The 22692-nt window shown below is 41.3% G+C and overlaps 1 protein-coding gene across 1 annotated transcript in view; it reads right to left on the bottom strand.

Moving 5' to 3' along the window:
- The window catches only part of HMCN1 (hemicentin 1), a 189280-nt gene that overhangs the window by 20796 nt on the left and 145792 nt on the right, over window positions 1-22692 (bottom strand). Inside the window, exons 66-92 of the mRNA XM_026062720.1 lie at window positions 21944-22068; window positions 20141-20324; window positions 19869-19966; window positions 19187-19465; window positions 18399-18589; window positions 17135-17216; window positions 16202-16338; window positions 12816-12957; window positions 11787-11931; window positions 11055-11182; window positions 10268-10424; window positions 9975-10096; window positions 9598-9762; window positions 9272-9379; window positions 8616-8753; window positions 8300-8434; window positions 7740-8009; window positions 7158-7348; window positions 6585-6798; window positions 5857-5991; window positions 5439-5629; window positions 4637-4718; window positions 3774-4043; window positions 3084-3254; window positions 2729-2899; window positions 1505-1675; window positions 161-331 (exon numbers count right to left, since the gene is read on the bottom strand). Of these exons, the coding sequence (XP_025918505.1) occupies window positions 161-331; window positions 1505-1675; window positions 2729-2899; window positions 3084-3254; window positions 3774-4043; window positions 4637-4718; window positions 5439-5629; window positions 5857-5991; window positions 6585-6798; window positions 7158-7348; window positions 7740-8009; window positions 8300-8434; window positions 8616-8753; window positions 9272-9379; window positions 9598-9762; window positions 9975-10096; window positions 10268-10424; window positions 11055-11182; window positions 11787-11931; window positions 12816-12957; window positions 16202-16338; window positions 17135-17216; window positions 18399-18589; window positions 19187-19465; window positions 19869-19966; window positions 20141-20324; window positions 21944-22068 (4373 nt within the window). The remainder of the gene's footprint in view (window positions 1-160; window positions 332-1504; window positions 1676-2728; window positions 2900-3083; window positions 3255-3773; window positions 4044-4636; window positions 4719-5438; window positions 5630-5856; window positions 5992-6584; window positions 6799-7157; window positions 7349-7739; window positions 8010-8299; window positions 8435-8615; window positions 8754-9271; window positions 9380-9597; window positions 9763-9974; window positions 10097-10267; window positions 10425-11054; window positions 11183-11786; window positions 11932-12815; window positions 12958-16201; window positions 16339-17134; window positions 17217-18398; window positions 18590-19186; window positions 19466-19868; window positions 19967-20140; window positions 20325-21943; window positions 22069-22692) is intronic.

Raw genomic sequence — 22692 nt, 5'->3', positions numbered from 1 at the left:
ACAGAGGTACACGGCCTCTGACAGTCCAGCAGCAGCTTATGCACCTGCTGGTTTGTCCTCCTAGCAGCTGATGCTTAAAAAATCCCAGTCACGCTGCCTAATGAAGAGATGCTTTCACCCTCGGCAGGTATCTAGTACCGCTTGCACCCAAAGCACTTACTAGGACAAGGATCACTGTTGCAAAAATCAATTTGTATGTCRTTTCCTTCGCATTTGTGGCCCCCAAACTGTGGGGCTGGGTCTGAGCAGTGGCGTGTTCTCTGCCTGCTGCCTCCTCCGCAGGATACGGTGCAGGAGCTCCAGCTGGTCCACGCAGCCCACTTCCCGTCCACTGGTTAGAAAGGCATGAATCAGTGCTACATCAGGACAAAACTTACTGTAGGATGTTTCTGACTCCTTAGCTGTTGGACATCTCCAATACATAGGGATTTGCAGGAGTGAAAGCTGGAGGGAAGCATGGCTTGTCATTTAAATGACCTGTGAGGCTAACTAGAATCATGGCCAGGGATCACTGAGTCCTCATGTTCAGTCACTCCCACGTTTTTAATTATCTGTAAGCAAGTCAAACCATGTACAAACTAGTCCCTGAAACTACCCCACTGGGAAGAAGGCCAGCACCAGTGCCGTCCAAAAAGCCCCAGTCCTTACCCATGCATCTTCCTCTGGCTGCAGCTGTACCGTCTGAAGAGCTAACCATTAGCACCACCTTCTTCTCCCTCCCTTCACTGGCTCGGCTGCTTGTGTGAGTTATTTCTGAATTATTTTAGGTTTAAGCAGTTGAATAGAAGGGTCTTTGCTCTCACATGCCATAGTGAGAGAAACCGTTATGTGTGAGCACTTGAATCAGGAGCCAAGAGGCCAATTACCAGCAAAGAGGTTGCGAGCAGTACCCTCCTCAGCCAGCGGGACCTCTAGTCACATACGTGTGACATCAAGCCCTCAGTTGCTCAACTTCTACAGTTTCAGTTTCTACGAGTCGATAGATACAGTGAAGACCCGGCTTAGGATTCGTCATAGCCAAAATGTACGCGCTTTGAATGAAGCTGGCAGGATCTAGTCTGAACTGCTGCATATTCCACTTCATGAAATTTCCCTCAAGTTACCCCTGCGCTGAGGCAAATACAGAGGTCTTATTTCAAAAAYGCGACCTTTCCTGTTCAATAGTGATGGACTCACTGAAATGTGGAAGAAAAGGATAAACTAATAACAAAAAGTAGGAAAAATCAAAAAAGAAATGCTTAGGATATCTATAATTTAACTGCCACGGATTTACAATGCCGCTTTTGCACAGTGGCAGGCGAAAGGAAGGGACATAAGCGTAGCAGAAGAAATCCCATTCGTTAGGTCTATAGACAAACATTAAAAGTAGCGGGCCAGTGAGAATAAAAGGTTTGACTGGAATTTGATCAGGGATTACAGATTTCGAACTTACAGCTTTAGACAGAAAGCAAGTAGAATTTGGAAAGGAAATGACAAGTTTGCCGTTGTTCTCTTGGCACCTTACCTGGGCAGCGTCTCTTGTTGCAAACCTGCGTCTGCGTATCAGACCCCTCACAACGCGATCCGTCGTTCGAAGGGGGAGGGTTATTGCAGAGCCTCAGCCGGCTTTGAGTACCTTTCCCACACGTCTCACTGCAAGGACCCCATGGCAGCCAAGAGCTCCACTCACCATCAACTGCAAAGACAGCAGAGCTCTAAAACTGTCCGAACTATACAGCTGCTTTAACTTGCAATTACAGCTGCTCAGCCTGAGGCAAAAAAAAAAACCACTTTCTTTAATAGCAATGAATTAAATATTCTGAATAAGCCTTTGAAAAACCTTCTCCTGGAAGAACAGCTGAAGCAGATCAACAGTTTCCAAAGAGAGATTAATTCTTCCCTTTTTGTTTCCTCAATACATCACTTCACCTGACTGCAAACAGAACAGCAGAACCGAAGGGCTTGATCGAACCTGGTGTTTTCCTAAGTTACCTGAATCTGACTGTCTTGTACTAGGCTGATGGTCTCAGCTGGCTAAAAGCTGGCCCACCAGCTTCAGCAGCTACCAGGATGCAGGAGTCAGAACTCATTTTGTTGCCAGGATCTAGAGAAATTGGCCTGTGGACGAACATTTGGCATCCTGGTGGTAGCAAAGTCAGGGAGAAAGGGAAAATGGGCAATATAAAAATTGTATAGAAGGAAACAAGTCATTGATGAAGGGCTGTGAATAAACCACATCCTGCCAACCACAGCAAGTAGTACCAAGACAGGAAGGAAACCTTAACATACAGCTAGCGAGGAGAAATTCATTACTGAAAGTCTAAAGAACACAGGAAAAAAGTACTGATAATGTCCTAAGCTATTCATTATCATGTTTTGCACTACTTATTTATTCTCTTTTCATCTTAATTGGCTTTGAAGAATAGATTTAGAGAAGCGAGTTTTACTCTGTGAGCACATGGTAATAAACACTTTGAAAAACACTGAAATACAAAATTAACATTTTCATTGGGGAAAAAGAGGAGAATCTGAAAACATTCCTTGCATTTACTCTTGTGACTCCTGTTTCCAGGAGCTTGAGCCATTCAATAAATTACAGGCAATTTTACTACAGATAAAATTGGAGAGGTTAATCTCTTTTATAATCTAATAATTTGGAAAAAGATGAGAGAATACAGGCTTAGAGAAAAAAAAGAAATCTATAGGAAAAGCAGCTTACGCAACTGATTCTAAACCAATCTTCTCTTACCTGGGCAAGGCCTAATATTGCACATGACTGACTCCACAGCGCTGCCTTCGCACGGCTTCCCGCCGTGCTGAGCTGGTGGGTCACTGCAGGTTCTGGTTCTGGTCCTGTTACCTTGTCCACAGCTCTTAGAACACTCTTCCCAAAGACTCCACTCCGACCAGTTGCCATCCACTAAGTAATACAAAAGCCCACAGTTTTAATTAAAATATATTTTTAAAGTATTTACCAAAGTTTGCTCCTTCCTCAAAAGTCAAATGAATTCCACACTGTTAATCAATCTGTCATGCAGATCTCTGGTCACATGTCCATTACTAGGGCACTTAACTTAAGGCAAATGTATTCATTAAAGAAATACCTGGACAAGGCTTGTTGTGGCAGCTGCGTACATCTGTAGCGGGCCCCTCACAACGCCTCCCTCCATTTGCCGGGAGAGGGTTGTTACACTGACGGATCCGCTCCTGCACACCCTGACCACAAGTTACACTGCAAGGTCGCCATTCGAACCAGTCAGAAAATCCACCATGCACTGCAACGGGAAAAACGATGCTTTGTTTGTAGCACGTACTTATGGTTTTAACTCTCTTAGACTGATACAGCAAAGTGAAAACTACACTTCCTAAGCCATACCTGGAAATCCAGCTCACTTCAATTCTTCATTACTGCAGAAATATCTTACCACAGTTCACAGAATACTTCAGCTGCTCTGAAATAGTTACTGCTTATGCTCCTGAATGCTTTTCTTTAGACTAGAGGTACAATTAAGTTATGAAACATATTCCGAGGATGGGATCTATTTCAAGATCCTCTCATTATTTTTCTCTCTCATTCCTTCACATTCTTCTGTCTCATGCAGCTTGATGAGCATAACAGCGTTACAGAAGGAACTAGATTACCTGAAGCAGAACCCCACTGACATCTCAAACTAGGTTAACATGCACCTACTGTGTATATGGAAGGAATAAGACAAAATCTTGCTCATATTTATTCTGAACTAATGCTGGAACCTACCAGCTTGACAGCACTATCCTACACACTGTGCACCTACCCTGGACAGTCAGCGGTGCTCTAACAAGAACAGATCCCATTAGGTTCCTTGCTACACACTCATATTCAGACGTATCCTCCTTCTGTGTTGCAACGATACGCAAGGAGCCATTAGACAGGGCAGTCACTCTCTCGTTGCTCACGACTGGATGACCTTGGCGGGACCATTCAATGGTTGGTGGTGGTTCTCCGTTTGCCTGGCAGTTCAGCATTGCTGTGGCACCAGCTTCAACAACAGTCTCTACAGGTTCAATAGTAATGACTGGAGGACCTGGAAAAAAAAAAAAAGGAGGGGGATGTTTCAGGCCCACCAGACTTGTCACTTGACAGCAGCAGATTGGTAAGTATTTTCACTGTAATGAATATTAAATAAAAGTCTGGTCTGAGAGAAGGCAAAAAATCTTAGTCATTAATTTGGAGTAAAATACTATTGTTGATCTTCAGAGGAATACAGGTTCAAGATTTTTCTGAGATCAAATACTCCATTGCCAAAAGGCAGGATATGTGCCAGCTGAAACGACAATGATGGGCTATTTTTAATGTGAAAGCAACCTGAGGACCTAAGGTGGGACTGAGGCCTGACTGTTTGAGCAGAGTCTTCCTATAGTGCTGAAACATGTGTTGCTTTTCATAAAACCTGCATGAAGATACTGTTATCATCTTCTGAAGCAACTGAGACAAAAGTAACAAATTTCATACTGCTTGAGGCTATAACAGAAAAGGGATGTTTAGAAATTCTACCACCAGTGAAAAAGTAATTCTGACTGTCTTCCCCCCAAACTTCAATGGGAGCTGCACACACATATCCAAATGTAGATTATCGCTCCAATCTAGTGGCATTAAACTTAGTATTTTGAGTCTTACTCTGAAGTGTTAGCGTCAGACTGCGTTCCACCACGCCAGCATCGTTGGTAGCCACGCACTTGTAGTCACCAGCATCTTCGTTCTAAGGAACAAGAAGCAAGTAGCCATGGAATTTGTCAACGCATATGCAATGAGGATCTTGCTTTTCAGTGCATCTCATGTAAGTGAATTTTCTGTACTACAACATGTCATGCACTGGATCTTAAGAGGCACACTGGTAGCTTCTGAAGTATCCCACCTTTTTGCTGATATTGTGAATTATTTTTGCTGTTATTATTCCATTTTTTTAATTTCCCTCAATTCCTTAATTCCGAGGATCAAAAAACCCCTGTTTAAATAAACTTGAAGAAGCTGTTTTTAACCCCATTTCAAAATACAGGGCTGAGATCTGGGGGTGGGGGAAAGGAAGGTGGAAAGGTCTTATCACTCATATTAAGAATTTGGCTGCCAGAAGGTTTGTACCTGGAGAATCCAATTGCTTTTTAACCAACCTGACTGGACAGAACGCAGGTTCTTTTAAGGTCAAAGTCAAAATTCCCATTTAGTGGGGCATGACCAGGATTTCACACACGAAAGATTAGTATGTAAATTCAGTCTTTCTGACAATTAAAAGGAATCTCAGTCCTCTGTGTTTCTTGTCACAGTAATTTGAGCAGAGCATTGTACTCTGACTTAAACCAGTATCTGTTACAGTTAAAAAGCAAAAGTGGATTAAATATATAGCCTTACTCTTTCAAAACTATATGATGTGGAATTTATTAAGTGCAGTGCACAAATTCACTGTAACAGGGAAGTGACTCACTACAGTGCCGTAGATAGCAAGCGAACCATTGTTAAGCTGCCGGATCCTGTTGCTAATCTGAACGCCAGCTCCTTTTCGGCTCCACTGGATGGTTGGAGGTGGATCTCCTCTGACTTCACAGTTCAACATCGCATTGCCACCCAGGGGCTCAATTCGGCTAGAATGATAATCCCCTTTGAAGACTGGAGGCTCTGAAAAAGCAAGGGATGGCAAGCAAAGAGCAGAGCCAGAGCAAAATGCCCTTAATGAAACTGCTGGTAGGGATCAATCACCTCCGATTTTAAGACTTTCTGAAGTGTGAACTTCAGCCTGATTTTTTTTTTTCATTTAGCTATAGACAAGGTATCAAATACTACGAAAACAGAGGGCTGCAGAAAACTCACTGATTGTTCTCACAGCTGCTGTTATTTATACATACCTTTGACGTACACAAATCCAATAGCTTTGATTGAGCCAACTGTGTTTTCTGCCGTGCATACATAGGTACCAGAATCATCTTTAGATACTCTCTCGATAACAAGTTCACTGTGTCCATTTATATCATCATATTGTGCTGAAGGGAGAGCAAACATTAAAGGACTACTTCAAGGGTTTTAAAAATATACATCTCAGTGACTGATATTTCATGGGATTGTTTAAGTTACAGTGCTATTCAGCAGCATGGCTCAGTGGCACTATACATTTCATTTCTGAGATGGCTCTGGCCACAGCTGTGACATTTGCAGCCTTTCCTGGCCTATACACGTGCATTCACTTAGTTTGACCCTTAATTTCAAGCTTTGAGCATCTGCGTTCTATAAGCTGCTGAAGTTTTATTCATATTTGAGAAAAATATCCTTGGTTGCTGGATGCTCAATAAGTATCATCAGATACTGAATGTTTTTAATGTGTTACACTGCTGGCTACAGAGAAGAAACAGTTTCTTAATTATCTTCTTTACAGTTAGAGTGTCTCTAGTTACAGTGTCTCCAACAATTTAATTTCATGATTGCATAATGCTGAAAATACACTTTTTCCTGACACAATCACTGCCCAGCAAGTTCTTTATCTCTCAGATTATTTTTCCCTTACCCTCAAACTAATAGCAGTGTTGTGTGGGGAAAAAAGTCTAGAGGAGAATGACCAGTAAGATCCAGTGTTACCCACCTGGAATGATGTTATTGTTAAAGGTCCACGTTATTTTGGGAACAGGTATCCCAGTTGCTTTGCAAGTTAATCTGAGTTGTTCTCCTTTAGTCAAAGCTATATCTCCAGGCAGTTCAGTAAAAGCTGGGAGTACATGAACCATCAGGGTGACGGTGTGTGTGTCTTCTCCAGCAGCATTGTTAGCAATACAAGTATAATGGCCAGAATCTTCAGGCTGAAAGAAAAAATTTGGGGGAAGTTTCAACAGTGAAATATTCTTATACAACATCACCACTTGTAATGACATGAGAATCTCAAAAGGTTTGAAACCAGCATTCAGTAGAAATGCTTATCTGAACTCTCTTGATTCCTCCCAGCTTGAAAGATGACCTACACTCATTTTTGCCCTTCTGGAGAAAGTATCAATTTTTCTCAGATATTTTACTCCTTAGTGGAAAATGATACATATAAAAACATGTATACAAAACAAAACAAAACAGACTAATCCAGAAATTGGTGAAAACATAGAGGAGTAAGGTTTCTTCTTATTACTTTCAAACCAGTCTAGTCATAGTTTAAATAAAGGCAACTTACAACAACGTTGTCCAAAATGAGGTCTCCATCCGGCACAGCCCTGTATTTTCCTGCTATATCCGTTAACAGCATATTGTCCTTCTTCCAGTTTATCGTTGGCGTTGGAATCCCATCAGCCACACAAGACAGAACAGCCTGGGAATCCTCCGTGACTGTGTACTGCGCCTCGGTACTGCGGATCCTGGGTGGAACTGTGAGAAGGTGAAAAAAATATATATTAGCTCTATGTATTAGCCAAGCACTAATGTAAAAATGTACAATACTGAAATAAGGAAACCATTGCTTGAATCTTCTCTATAGTTTCCTGAACCTAGCAGTGACCAGCATTAACTGTGTCAGAGAAAGGTGTGGAATACCTGTAACAAAGTGGAAACTGAATTAACAAAAAATGTAATGGTGTTCCTAAATCTAAGCAATTGGCTGCTATTGTGAACCACATGCTCCTAAATCCCTTTATAAGTATCACACCCTAAGGAGCAGAATTCTGCTGAATTTCTCCCTTAAATCCTAGCTCCTAATCCTCTGTAGTTTCACGCCATGATAAAGGCCCAATATATGTTGCTTCTTTCCAGTTCCACTTACTGTGCACGACGAGCTCCATGCTGGAACTGCCTGACCCTGCCAGGTTTGCCGCTATGCAAGTGTAACGGCCGGTGTCGCCAGGCTGTACGAATGCAATCTGCAGAGCACCAGTGCTAAGAACTCTCCTTCTGATGGACTCTGTTATCTGCTGCCCATCTTTATGCCAGCTGATCTCTGGCCCAGGGTAGCCTTCAGCCTCACACTGCAAAGTGACAGAATGATCAACAGGAACAACATACTCATGGAGATGGGGCTTGATAACAGGAGGAACTGGAAAAGAATTAAGAAAATGTAAAAAAGAATGATATGTTGTAAGAAGCATGCAACACCTCAGTTCTTAGTGAAAATAATCCTAAAAGCTTACTTCACTCCTGAAGTAGACAGACTACTAAAGTGACTAAACTTCCCGGGCTCTATTCAGTGGGACGTCAGCTGGGAAAGCATCAGGGCCATTTGTGTTGCTCAAAACTGGGTTTTGACCAACAGAAAGTGCACATAAATTCCTTATCTGTCAATCGCTACAAAACATCACTTCAACAAGAGTTTAAGTGATGACTTACCTTGAACTTTCAGTTTGATCTTCCCCAGAGCTGTGCCAGCTGGATTTTGAGCAACGCACATGTAAGTGCCAGCATCTTCAACAGCTGATCTTGCAATCTGTAAACTGCCACTGGGAAGCACCATATAACCATTGCCTAAAACAAGCATAAGCAAAGTAGAAAACTTGATAAATATAAGCATAAATATATGTAGGTAGGTAGGTAGGTAGGTATACGCACATGGGTTCCTTATATTTAACTTTAATATTCAGGGAAGAGAAAATCAGTTTTTGTGATACAGCAAAGTAGACTGGAATTATAGGCTTTAAGAGGATACCTGTGGTGATTATATTGATGCCCTCCTTTTGCCATGTTATGACGGGCCGAGGGGTACCTGTCGCTTCACATGGTAATAGAACGGGATTGTTCACAATGACGTCCAGTATCCCTGGCTGAGTCTGAATAGCTGGTGGTTCTGGGGAACAAAATCAAAAGCAAAATGCAACCGGTTTAGAACAACTTTCATGGCTAGAAAATAAGAGAAGAGACTCTCAGGTTACGCAATTTTAGTATGAGAAGGTTGACCTAGCAGGAGCTGCATTCTGCTGCCCTTATGAAGAGCTCAGTGGGATTGCTCTTACACATAACAAATATGCTCAATGTGAGTATGGGTACAGAATATGGCTGTCTACACTTCATGCAGTTTGCCATCACAGATGCATTTTAACTTAACAAAAAGAAAGCAAACAAAAATCTTAAGAAAAAAAATAGAACAGCATTTACTGGATGGCTCTGTCCAAGACATCAGAGTTGTAATATGCAGAGTGGCGGCTGACTTGGTGAATAATCAGTGCAGCCACAAGACAACTCGCTTGAGCAAGCTACTAGTTGTGATGGTCCAGTCTGGCCTCACAATTACTCTGCAGCAGATGCATGTATTAAAAGGGCAATGCCTACTGACAGGCTGTATTTTCTATTCGGCTTCCATCTTACCCTGAACGTGGAGAGTAACGTGTCTGTGGGCAGAACCAGCTGCATTCCGGGCCACGCAGGTGTACCGTCCCGCATGGTCTAACTGAGCGGCAGATATTTCGACAGCACCTACAGGAGAGAGAGAGACTTCACTATAACATATAGCAATGCCCTGTTTTCAAAGAAAAACTCTCTTACAACATACATCTTAGAAGGTCTATATACTTATTCTAAAAAATGGGAGAGCTGGCTGTTTGGGGGATTGCACTTATTTTTTTAATTCTAGATATGCACAATGACCCCCTTTCACCGATTTTCTGTGGCTAAGCTCCAATCACGCACAGTACCTGAAGAGAGAATTCTGTAGCCATCTCCTCTGGGAAGCAACTTTATGCCATTTTTGGTCCAATGGACTGAGGGAACAGGAACCCCAGAAGCCGTGCAGGAAATTATTACTGGAGACAGTTTTGTTACCAAGAGATCTGTGGCTTCATCTGCTATGGATGGGGGCACTAAAAAAAGGAGATCAGAGTTAGGGTCACTTGCCAATTTTCATTTTACAAATTCTTAGAAATAACTTACAGAAATAATCTGACTTGGGAAGAGCAGAGACTTAAGGGTATTGGTATCATAAAAGAACCATTAAAAAAAAATCTCATCTCAACACTGAAATACCCCAAAGAAATTCTGGGGTATACAGGTGTAATAGCAAAATCCCCTCTACCTTGAACAGTGAGCTCAACTGCTCTTTGATCTTCTCCTGCGTCATTTGATACAGAGCACTCATAGACAGCAGTGTCATCCACAGTGGGAGAAATGATTACTAAGGAACCTGAAGACAGAAGCCTGAACAAAGAAAAGGGAAGAAAGTAGAGCCATTGAAACACTTCTCCTCAGGTAAGCCAAGCACTGAATATGCCACCATACAAGATCAGATTAAATAGGGTTAGATTTTTGAAGTGCCCAAATTAATCCTTGAAAACTGTAAACCCATGGTGAAAAGAGAACATCTCTCACCTGTAGGTATTCTGGTTCTGGTCGACATGAAGCAGGTGCCCATTCTTTGTCCAGCTGACTGCTGGTCTGGGAATTCCCGTGGTTTCACAAGGCAGAGTGGTCTGCACGTTTACAGTAACTGTAATATTGCTGTGCCCAGGAGCAATAGTTGGAGGAACTGAAGGGCAAACAAGGCCCAGTTATTCAGAACGACTGTAAGCACAGGCACACAAACACCTCCTGTCTATATACACCACACCTCATCTCCATAAACACAGAGCTAACTGTTTGAAAACGTTCACTTGACTTTTAGAAATAAAGATAACTCGACATTAACAAACTTACTAAACATGTAGCATGGAATGTGCCAATTCTTCCTATTTCCCGTTGTCACGCACACAACAAATAACAAGGAATAAATACTTTTTTTTAATCATGAACCTGTGGGCTGTATTCCGAAGACTGTAAATTTCTCTCTCCTTTTTTTTTTTAAATTAAACAACAAGGAAAAAGGGGCTAATTAAAACTGAATTTGACCAATGTGACCAACTGGAATCAGCTAGAATTTAAGCATGAAACTGAATTTAACTGACTGCCTGCTCCATAAAGGGTGGTCCTGAGAAGAAACCTAAGACTCTGGTCAGCCTGGAGAGCTTGGTCAACTTGACAGAACTCCTTTCTGTGGTCCAGGCTCCTCCTTAAATAAGATCAGCTTTCATGATACTGCCCAAATGGGAAAAGTTATATAACTGAATTATACTTCAGACTTATTTGAACATGTAGAATTATCTAAAAGCAAAATATTTACCAAGGACCTGCAGATCAATTCGTTTGCGTTCAGTGCCCGCTGTATTGGTTGCCATACACATATATCTTCCTGTGTCAGTCACATGTGCAGAGTGGATGTGTAGAGAGCCATCCTCTAATACTGAATATCTGAAACAAAGCCATGGATTTTTGCCCCCCTGCCCAATAAAGGGAATCACAGACGACTGTGATAGCGTGGAAGAAACAGATGACTCAGGGCACACTAGGAATAACCTAAATATGTGGCATCTTAATTTGGCCACATACAGTTTTCCCATTTGATTGTATTAGATTTATTGTGACTCTTTTTCTTTTTTCACAGGGTAAACTCAGGTAGCTTTGGATCTGCATGAAATTGCTTGGTTTCATCCCAAAGCTCCATCCATTTCAAAAAATGTAAAGATCCTTCACTTTTGAAATCTTTCACTGTCAAAAATCTTCAATATCAGAGGAGAAATCATTACACTTAGGTTGTCAAAGGAGGTTTTTTGGTTTCTTAATAACAAAAGGGAGAAACCTTTGGCACTGCTACTTTTCTGTAGAATAACTTCTTTAAACTAGTTTCTATCGCAGCATGTTCCCCATTTGGGTCCATCTGAGAGTACAGTACAAACATTAGTTCTGATCTGTGAAAACAAAACTAATTGGCAAATCCAAGATGTTTGACCAAACTTCCCTTAATACATTCTTAAAAAAATACTGAAGACTATTTATTCTGACTCTTGGACAATACCTGGTGTTGTTTCCAGAAAAAATAGCTCCATCCTTCCTCCACGTAACTCTTGGGGCTGGTACCCCTTCTGCAACACACTCCAGAAGAGCAGAAGCGTTTATATGCACCACAGTTGTTTGAGGACTGCTTCGGATTGTAGGAGCGACTGTAAAGGTAAAATCCCGGGTGATGCATCAAAAAACTTTATGCTGCACTGATTGAAACTAGTCACACAGAAACAGTCACAGTAACAGGTATGGGGATGATCGCAACAATATTGGTATCGCACAGACAAATTTCTTACCATTTTGTGTAGCACGCGGTAATTGCCATGATGCAGTAGGGAATGAAAAACAAAGTTTGTCTGAGACCTCTGTAAAGATGATCTTTGCAAGCTGCTGCAAAGATTACCATATAGCTAAAACAGCAGAAAAGTTTGGCATATTTAGTTCAGCAAAACAAGGATTGGAGTGGATACCATTGTTCTCCAACTAAATTAAGGAGAAAAAAGAATTTTTCAAGTGAAAGGACAGTCATGGAGGAGAAGGGGGAGGCAAGTACATATGCCTGGGTTGTGAAAAGCATAGAAATAGGAAGAAAATTTCCCATCATCACCATAATGTCGTAATAGAACAGTTTCTCCTCAGAAGAGAAATGAGAAAATAAATAGGTTTGAAAGGAAAGTTAGGAAGTACAAAAATGCCTACGACAGTACAGCACAGCTAGCAAGGTACGTAAGATCCTTCAGGCCCTGTGTTCCTACTGTCGGTGCAGAGACCAAGCCACAGCTTCCAAGTAACTTGCAAAACTGGCAGCCAAGCCAGGGACGAACACAAACCCAAATCTCCAAGATGCCAGTCAAATCTCTAAGAATTCGTCTAGATGGTGGCACACACAAGGAAATACACCTGGTCCCACAGTTTAAACATAGCCTAAGCGGCCCACACTTGGCTATGAAGAGACTAGTAAATACTTCTTTCCTGCCATTTGGACTCCAGCGGAAACACCATGCAAAGATTAACATACTCAAGAATGGATCCATGATTTTACCGTGTACTGTCAGCCTGAACTCTCTGGTCATCTTTCCTGCAATATTACTTGCCACACAGGTGTAGCTCGCTGTATCACTGAGGTCGGCGTTATTGATCTGCAGGTATCGCCCGCTGGACAGGATTCGAACTCGAGGCGTTCCCTGCGGAGACAGAGAGGCAGTTTGACAGGTTTAATTCCACCCTCGTTCTCCATGCAAAGACAGAGCCGTCTTTTGCGGCAGAGTAACGAGACTCCTAACAGGATACCAGAGAGAAAGAGGGCGCTGAATTCATTGCTGGCTTAACTTTGTTTACACGTCAGTGAAGATAACAGGGTGAACAACGCTTAATTACCCCTCTCCGAAAATTTCATTTGGGTTTAAGAAAAATTATCACTGCTTATTTGTTCCACCTTGAAACCCCTACGGGGGCTTTTGCCTGAGTAAGAAGGCTTTTTTGATTACATAGCCAAAGGGCTTTAGTGTTTTTTATAGAATGGGGCAACTAACAGTACATTATGGATTTACTTTTTTCCAAATCCACGCACACTACGGGCAGAAGAAATACAAGTTCCCCTACACAGTTTTTCAAACAGTACAGTCTTGACCAGGAGGCATCCAGCATAAAGAGACTACCGGAGTTTAGCCCAAGTTTACTAGCCAGCACTTCTGGATGTGACGAGGATACCACTCTTTTCAGCTCTACAATGATTTTACAGCAGCTGCTAAAGAGCCACCAGAAGTTGAAGTTTTTCTGAATGAATGGCTAACAGTAATACCAACTACAAGTGTTCAAAATCATGACTGAACAAAAAACAGTAGAAAAACAACATGATTTCAAGTTTTTTCAGTACGTGCTATCCATATTTTGATTGAAAATGAAAGCTGATATTCTCATCTAGTCTTTTGGCTAGAGAATCTGAGGATAGCAACTACAGCAGCTACCTGAAGCTCCTCCAGCTCCGCACTCTCCTGTACTTGCGCCCATGCTCTGGTGCTCTGGTGTCACACAAAGCACCAGCTGACCAGCCTACGGATGCCGAATCAGCAGCGGTGTTGGAGCCTCACAGGTGAAATTTCCGAATCAGTGCAAAGTGCAAGGGCTACGTCTGCCAAAGCTGCTGTGGGCCAGATCTTCCTACTGTTCTGCCAGCAGATATATGTTGGTGCTGCACAGTCACATCGTTAAACACACAGAGATCTTGAGTAAACCTTGAAATCTGCACAGTGGAAGACGACAAAACCAGGAGGAAAGGCTCTCTCCTCTATGACATTGTTTCAAAAAGCAGGGATGTTTTAAATTGAAATAAGGTTGCAATCTGAAAGCCTGACTTCCTCCAATCCTCTCTCATCACTGTGAGACCTCAATTTTTCCAAGATAAGGAGAATCATATGCCACAGAGTATCCCTTTCCATGCCCAAGGAGAGCTCTTTGCCAACTGCTTAATATTAGTAAGTCATTACATTTCTTTGAGGTTTAGAAAGCAACCACACGTTCAGTAGGACACCAACGTTTTCCTGACATCTGTAGTACGTATTTATATAAGCTAAGCTGAAGAATGGAAACGATGGCAGGGGATAAAATAAACCTAAGTCTGCTACTTAAAGTTCACATGACAAATTAAGAGGCCTGAGTCTGGATGAAATCTGTAACTCAAATTTAGTGTCAGAAGAGAGCTAACTCTAGATATTAAACTTCCCTACTTTGTTACAAATCAAAAGGCAGGGGATTTACCATACTGCCCAACCAACACGTCTCAGACATCACCCGCAGAGAAGTTGCTTCTCCTGAAGCAACAGGAGAACTAATACAACAAAAGTTAATTCACAAGTGCTCAGCTGAATATCTGCGACTATCATCGTGTTTTCTATTGCTTCTTTCTTCTCTGGCAAATAACTTCTAAGGGTGGTTTCTTCTCTTCATGCTTTATTTTAGTTAAGAATGTTTAGAAAAAGTAAACAATCTCAAGTACTAGTGAAAATGCAAGGGTTTCAGGGAAGACTGAGCCCCAAAATATTCACAAACTTAACTTCCACACCTTGATCAAACTTGTTTTTATAAAGAATCATTATCCAGTTAAAGACCTAAAAACTGAAGCGAAATGAATACTCAAGTCTCACACCATGAATGAAGAGCATTCAGGGAAGGAGCATTTCTCCTAGGGTTGTTTCTAGCCACCTTCTCTACTTCATTCAAGGTAGCAGCCCTCAGTCTCCGTAAGACAATCTCTCTCAATATTCTTGCTTTTTCCACTAACACTTCATGCTTCTAAACTTACAAAAAAGACCGAGTCTGAGGGATGGGATGTCATAAGTAAAGCAAAGAAGCAGGACCTTTTGAGAAAGACTTTGGACAGTAAAACGCTGGAAACTTCATAAGCAGCTGTTATTTTAGCATACTTTCCTACTTATTAATAAGCACTAATGAGAAGTGAAACTGGAACCGGTCTCAAGACAGTGCACATTTCTGATACGACCACTCCGTACCTTTGCTAACAAGATGCTTGTCAGTATTACTGCGACTAACAAGTTGAAATTGCCTGAACCAAAACAATCCGACTACAGAAATATCTTCCAGGGAAGTATTTGAGATGTTTGCATAAAACATGCATCTGCACTCACCATAAACAAAACACAGTTAAATTTTGGATGAAGACTACAATTACAGGAGAGGCAATTCATAAGCCAAATCTGCTTCCTCTTTATTCACAAATAAAGATCAAAATGGGGGGAAATTATTGATTGGTTAAGTTCAATTAATAACTGAACTTAAATGGATCAACTGGAAAGCACCTAGTTACTGACTGAAAAATATGAGTGATCCTAAGGAGAGGATGCACGATTAAAAAAACTTCCTGCTGACAGTATTCTCGTCTTGTTGATTACCCCTCAGCCGGCAAGGATTCGCTGCCTTACATGACACGACCTCTAATTCTGAGTGAAAAAGGCAACGTTTGATATAAAACTGTGGTAGTTAGCAATCTGCTTCTTTGTTTTCAATGTAAAGAATTTAAATTCCTTTCTAAATGCTGCTAGAATACGAGGATGCATAATATACCCAAAGGAAACACAGTGTAGTCTTTGCTCAGCTACCTTTCCTGGGAAGCCATTCAGGAGTATACCGAAGGCTTCTAGGATTGTGCAGAGGATCCAGAAGGAGCAAGGGATCCCCCTAAAGGAAAAAAGAACAAGTAACAGCGGGACGGCCACTTCACATGCCTGCTAGCTTCAGGCACTCATTTAGGACTAACTGTGTTTGTACTGGGGCTACTCAGCTTCTCTTGAAAGCAAGGCACCATAACTTGACTGCACRGAAGGGGCAAGCGAGCAGAGTAAGAAACCTCAAGCACTACATGTAAAAAATAAAGGGAGCAACAGACTAGTACAAGTAACGTAGCCGCTATACCTCTAGAAGTTCTCCATCTTTAAGCCATGAGATTGTCGGAGGCGGCACAGCATCTGACTTGCATTCCAGTATAACTTGTCTGTTCTGCAACACAGTGAGGTCCTGAGGACCACTGGTTCCAGCAATGTTAGGAGGAACTGTTGCAAAAATTAAGAAATACAATTAACAGCACACATATGAGCTACCATTAAGATCATTCTCTGAAAAACTCTATTTTATTTCTCAAGATGTAAAATAAACACAAAGCTACAGTGCCTATTAAGTAGTTTTATTTTTCCAGACCTGTGTTAAGTATATCACCTTTGTTTAACTGATGAACCTGTTGGGTTTTTTTTTAAGTCACACACCAGAAACTACTTTGTCAGAAATTAATTCAAAGTCCATTCTCAGTGAGGATACCAGCATTTAAACCAGATGGAGCAGAGATGGCAGAAGTTCCCGAAACTGTTCATCAAGAAAGCTGGGATCTATAATTTTAAAGAATCCTGATGCTTATTGTAAAACTGCAGAAGTCCTGTTTATACTTCCTTTTCTGTCGTTTCATTGCATATATTCATTTCTGGATACAGTTCCTATCTCTTTCTTCTGAATAACTAAGATTATGGATATCAGTATACTTGTTCCTTTTTCAATAACAACAACAAACTCAGTCCAACTGAAAAACGATGAGGTATGCTTCTATCTATAACTTAGTTATTCAAAATATAACACTTGAAATTATAACAGAAAGCAGTTGCACCAGCCAAAACTTCCCCTTTTAATCATCTGAAATGTTCAGAATAGTTACCTATACACAGAAATGTTAACTATCACTTTCTCAAAGCACAACGTTTCATATTTAATAATATGTAACTGGTTAAATGAGAAAACTGATACATACCTCAGTATTTTTACAGAATCAAGGAATAATATTTTTTCCTAAATTAGGCTTACCATGCACTCTTACTAAATATTCCTTATCATCATCTCCTGCTGGGCTGGATGCCAAACACGTGTATCTCCCTGTGTCCTCCACCTAGAAACACCCAAGCAGCTTCAGGAGAAATTTCAGGATACGGGAACAATTTAGAAAAACAGTGAAATACAAACTTTGGCAGCAATATTTATCAGGCAGCGATTAAAAGCAAAGACAATAGACAGAGAATGCCTGAAAATAAAAAACAAACAATCTCAAGAACTTTTCTATTTTACCAGGGCAGGATCGTACAGAGGTGGCTTGCAAGCTGCAGGCCCCCCAAAAATCTCTTTGAAAATCGTGCCTCCTACAAGAATCTCTTCTCCTCTTGCTGCTTTTTGCAATCGGTTATCAATGAATACAGAACTGACTGTGGGTATCAGTCTGTGCAAGGGTCACTTATGGGTACTAAGGAAAGTTTTCTGCATGCATACTCATTAATAGCTTTAYGCTCTCTATTTTCTGTAAACTCTTCATTATAAATACAAGGAGCATTTGCTTCCAAACAAAACCAGCAGCAATCGGACTGTTCATCCTGTTTTCCAAGCACTGTCCCACTTGTGTTTGGCGAACTCCACTGGCTGACTGTACGTGATATAGCTTTAGTTTCTTAGCGCAGTTTTATAAAGGCTATTTTTCCTAGGACTCTTTTATAGCCTGAATTGGTCTAAAACATTTTGTATCATCTTTAATTATTTTTTTTCCTAATTTGCACACAGATGAAAATACAATTTTTCTCTGAGAACTATGGCCTATATATGTGACAAGCAAACAAATAGTAGGAAAATCTGGGGTAATGGAAAGACAAAAAAGGCTGAGAAGGAAATATAAAATACGAAAGAAAAAAAGCAGGAGACAGTAACATGAGTCAAAAAGGCAGGCAATGAACAATACATGTACAGAATAAATAAAGAAATAAAACCAGAAAGGGACACGAGTCCCTGGCATTGATTGCTCTGCTGTGTGTCAAGAAGCACCAGCAAAAAAAAAAAAGACAGTACTCTGAAAGGTACTTGAGCTAATGGGCAGAAGAGGTAGAAGTACTTGGTCATGTCTTAACCTATGGTAGCACTGCTTGTTCTGCATGAGAAACTCCAAGGCAAGACTTGAAAAATATATTCTTTGATTGCAAATGCAGGTGGAAGCTTGGGGAAGCTTTTTAGGACATCTCAGAGGAGGCAGTTTTGCAAACTCCTCCAGGGTTGTTTTCAAACCGAGCACATTTTGAAACAAATGCTTTACCTGCGCACTGGTTATTCGAAGCACTTCTCTTAGGACATGAACATTATCATTCTGCAGAAGCGGGCGCCCATCCTTCATCCACGAGATTTTGGGGACCGGAATGCCAGTGGAGACGCAGAGCAGTTCAAGGGGGTTGTTAACAACCACAGAGAGCTCTTCCGGTTGATCAGAACCATTGATACGAGGCGGCTCTATGGAAGGGAAACCATTCACGTTCTTCAGGGACCCAAACAGCCTCTAAAACCTGATACACAGGCCTTATGCTTGGAGTTTGTAGAATCAGTCTGCATTAGTATTATTTCTGGCTGGGTCATGAATCCACTGAGCACCTCATGTAATTTCCCTCTGCCTCTGTCTAGTAATTTCTGTATCTTGCGAGTTTAAATTAGTAATTAGAAAATGTTTTCATAATTCTGGGCTAAAGATATTACATATACCAGTGAAGATTTTTATTAGCCCTTTAGCTGTTTTAACTGCAGCTATGCCAGTTTACAGCAGCTGATTATCAACCTGTCAAGCTGAATTTCTACTAACCAAAGTTATCTGTTTAAACCAAGTTACTCTGTAAATCAGTTTACTATTAATTAGTATATTTATGTACTTTGAAAATCTTGAGGACAACTATACATTATATTATACATTCACACATCTTTAGGTAACTTCCATTTCCTTATTTATCACAGAAAATCTTTCTTAAAAATATTTCTTATTCCTAGAAATTTTAAAATTTCTCTCTTGGGTAGACACTTACTGCTCACATTTTGTTCGACTGAAAGATTAACACTTACCCAGCACTTTTAGAGAAAAGTGCTTGCTGATATCTCCAGCATCATTTGAGGCTACACAGGTGTATTTGCCTGTATCGCCAATCTCTGCTTTGACAAAATGAAGAACCATTCCTTGGTTTTTTGAAGTCAAGTGAGCTCCAAGGCTTAAAGGATGTCCATTTTTAAACCATGACATAGTCGGGGTAGGAATGCCATTGGTAAAACACTGCATTGAAGCTGAATTGCCTCTTACTATAGTCACATCCTCTGTTCCTCCTGCATTATCCAAACTCGGTGGCACTGCAGAGAAACAAAGATCGGATTAATACCAAGTACACCCAAAAGTTAACACTTCATATAAAACAAATGGAATGCAGCTATCCTTTTGCATTTCCTCACCTCATTACATTTATGTTTAATACGTGTGCTGAAATTCAACTGGAAATTATACATTGTTATTCAACCTAAAAAAATCTGTGGCACGTTATGGGTGCCAATTCAAGTAGGACTCTGAGGGTTAAAACACTTTCCGTATGAAAAATTTCTAGAAAAGTGAACATTTTCCTAAAGGTTATCTACATAAGAAATACTTGTGAAAGTCTGCAACTTTGTGTTGGCGAGAAAGAAAACAGAAGATTAGGTTAAGAAATCAGTCAAGTAATATCACTTTCTTCCTTGCATACAGCATTTCAGAGAAGCTTACCAAAAACTTGAAGATTGTAATGCTTGTTGTCCACTCCAGCTCTGTTAGATGCTACACAAGTGTACACACCAACATCAGACACCTGCACTCTGGCAAGTCTAAAGAAAAAAAAAACATTTTAATCAAGCTGAAAATGAAATATATTATTATGCCTTTAATATGGCATGGTTTGGATCAAATTTTATTCTTGTTTTCAACAATATTAGCAGAGCTCTGTTGGCACAGCAGAAGAAAACGGATAACTCATCTAGTTAAAATAACTGAAAACCAACCTGAGAATTTGTCCACCTGAGAGCAACCTGATTTGGGAGGAGATAGAAAGAGGAAGTCCACTCTTTAGCCAGTTTATCTGTGGGGGTGGGGTTCCGGAAGCAGTACACTCAATATTTATGGAGCTGTCCGCAAGGGCAGTGAGGTCCTCTGGTTCATCTTTATTACGGGCTATTGTTGGTGGAACTACATTTTGTAAATGTTGAAAAGGGAGATATTAAACAAGATAGCGACCCAAACCAAGGCAAAAATCCAGCACCTAATGCCCCACAGGCAATGCATTAGGAAGAAGCTGCCCAATTTTTGCAAACTGTAAGTCCTCTAGCAATAATATTGAGCACTAATTAATATCCATTTACATATGCAAAACCAGGTGCACAGTAGAATGGCGACCCTCTTTCTTATTTATTTGTTCACGGCTGGGTTGTGCTTTTTATAAATGAAGAAATTGTAATCGGATGGTATGGGATACAAATTGCTCCTTTCCTGGGGAAGCTACCGAGCATGCTCAGGGAGGAAAAAGTTTGAGAGACTGCAGGGCAAGGCAAGCAACGGGGAGCCTCCGAGCTTGAAGCTCATCGCAGGAAGAAGCAAGTGGTCAAGCCTTAGAGGGAATGGGATGAACCTTGGGGACCAGAGGGGACTTGGCCAAGTTTTGTCAAGTTACCTACTTAATCAAGCCTAAGGTGAGAGCTGGAATCATGCAGGAGGAAAGTTAGTATATTAACCTCTAAACCTATACGCTGACTAAATTTGTCAATACAGAAAATGTCAAAGTGACTGGGTAAGTAATCCGTCTGTCTTTTTGTTTGGTTTTATATTTTAGTTTGAAAGCCTTTTGGTCTTGGGAGCAACAAGGGCCGACTGTACAAAGAAGGCCTAGACACATGCATCTCCAAGCCCTGGCTGATGCAGGATCCCATCACCCACCATGACAGTTGCACAGATAAAACCACTTAAGTAGTTATAGCTTGCACCACAACCAATAACACAAACCGATCAAAACAATCTCTCCACAGATGTGTAGTGCCAAAAAGAGCTTATGTGGTTATTATTCAGTATTACCATTATTTATTCTGTCAAAGGTCATCTCTGGTTACTCTGCTCACCCTAATATTCCAGTTGACCCTGAATCTCCCAGTGGTTACCTGGGATGGTCACTTACATCTCCATGAAACACTGCCTGTGCAGAACTCATCATTCTTTCATGCTATTCATAGTATTTCATAAACCCACCTTTCACAAACTAGAACGTCCACACCCTGCACCGGTAAAGAAGAATTATGCTGTCTTCTCTGTGTCATTTTGTGTAAGAGAAGAATTCCATTCAAAATCTTATTTATTTCTGTGCTTATTTTAAAACCCAGCTAAACTATTTCTTGGTCAGGGGTGGGACCCTTTTAGGAATTAGTTCCCTGCATCTTACCCTGGTTTTAGCTGAGGTACTTTGACTGGAATTTATGGAGATTACCTAATACAACAAAGGAGTAGTATCGTGGTAAATCGGCCCCCAGTGTATCTTCCTCTACAAGAAAAATCATCACAAGTAGAATTCCTGTATTATGAAATACACCAAAGGAACTAATTTCTGTTTACCCCAAAACAGATTAATAGCTATTGCAACCATTTTGCATTGACAGAACATCCTGTGTAATACGCTGTGATATCTACAGCACAGGAAATCGGAACCACATGCACGCGGTATTACCCTGAAGACAGGCATTCACTGCTTGGCCCTCTCTGGGGAGCACTCACAAAGACAGGATTACGGGCGAGATCTCAGTTTCACATCTGCAAAAACTCACCATATACATTCAAGTTGAAAATTCGGTCTTCCTCTCCTGCAGGATTAGTAGCCACACAAGTGTATTTGCCTGTGTCAGAAGTGAGAGCTCTGAAAATGTTTAATGTGCTGCCATCTGGAGTTACTCTACAAGGAAGGTCATAAAATACAGTAAGTTTGTTTACATATTCCTATGACCTGGCAAATAAACAGTCGTTTTTGTACATTTAAATCAACTCGCTCTGTCCTCTTGGGAAATTTGGCTAGAAAACCACTCTTCTCTGCAAAATATTAATATTAGAGAGAGGCTAGGAAGTTCTTCCTAGAGATGTCCTGTTTTAGCTTGTATTAGGTTTTGGTTCCAGCCGTATTACATATTGCATCAACCTCTACACTGGACCAAAGTATAAACTGGCACTTTTAGCTTTCCCTCAGACCCTCAGACCTTCAGGATCAAAGCCAGAAAGCCGTGTGTGGAGTAGAGCCAGTGTTTGGAGTAGAGGGCACGGCTGTGTCTGATCCCCTTGGGAGGGGAGCGGGGCGGGAAGCCTGCCTGCCGGTGTCTGCGGATAGCGGTGGGCGACGAGGGCCAGGCCCTTCGCGCCCTGCATGCCAGGCTGGAGGGGAAGCCTAGCGAGCGGAAGAGCATTCACTCATCCGTCTTCCCCTGCCGGCTAACGCCTAGGCCTGTAATGGCAGCTGCGTATTTCTTGACTGCCAGGTGGCACGCTCCACGGTGTACGGCCTCTCTGCGGTGCGGCCCCCCCTCGG

This window comes from Apteryx rowi, unplaced genomic scaffold (assembly GCF_003343035.1).
Source record: "Apteryx rowi isolate R43461 unplaced genomic scaffold, aptRow1 scaffold_100, whole genome shotgun sequence".
Taxonomy (NCBI): domain Eukaryota; kingdom Metazoa; phylum Chordata; class Aves; order Apterygiformes; family Apterygidae; genus Apteryx; species Apteryx rowi.
This window is presented reverse-complemented; position numbering and strand designations above follow the sequence as displayed.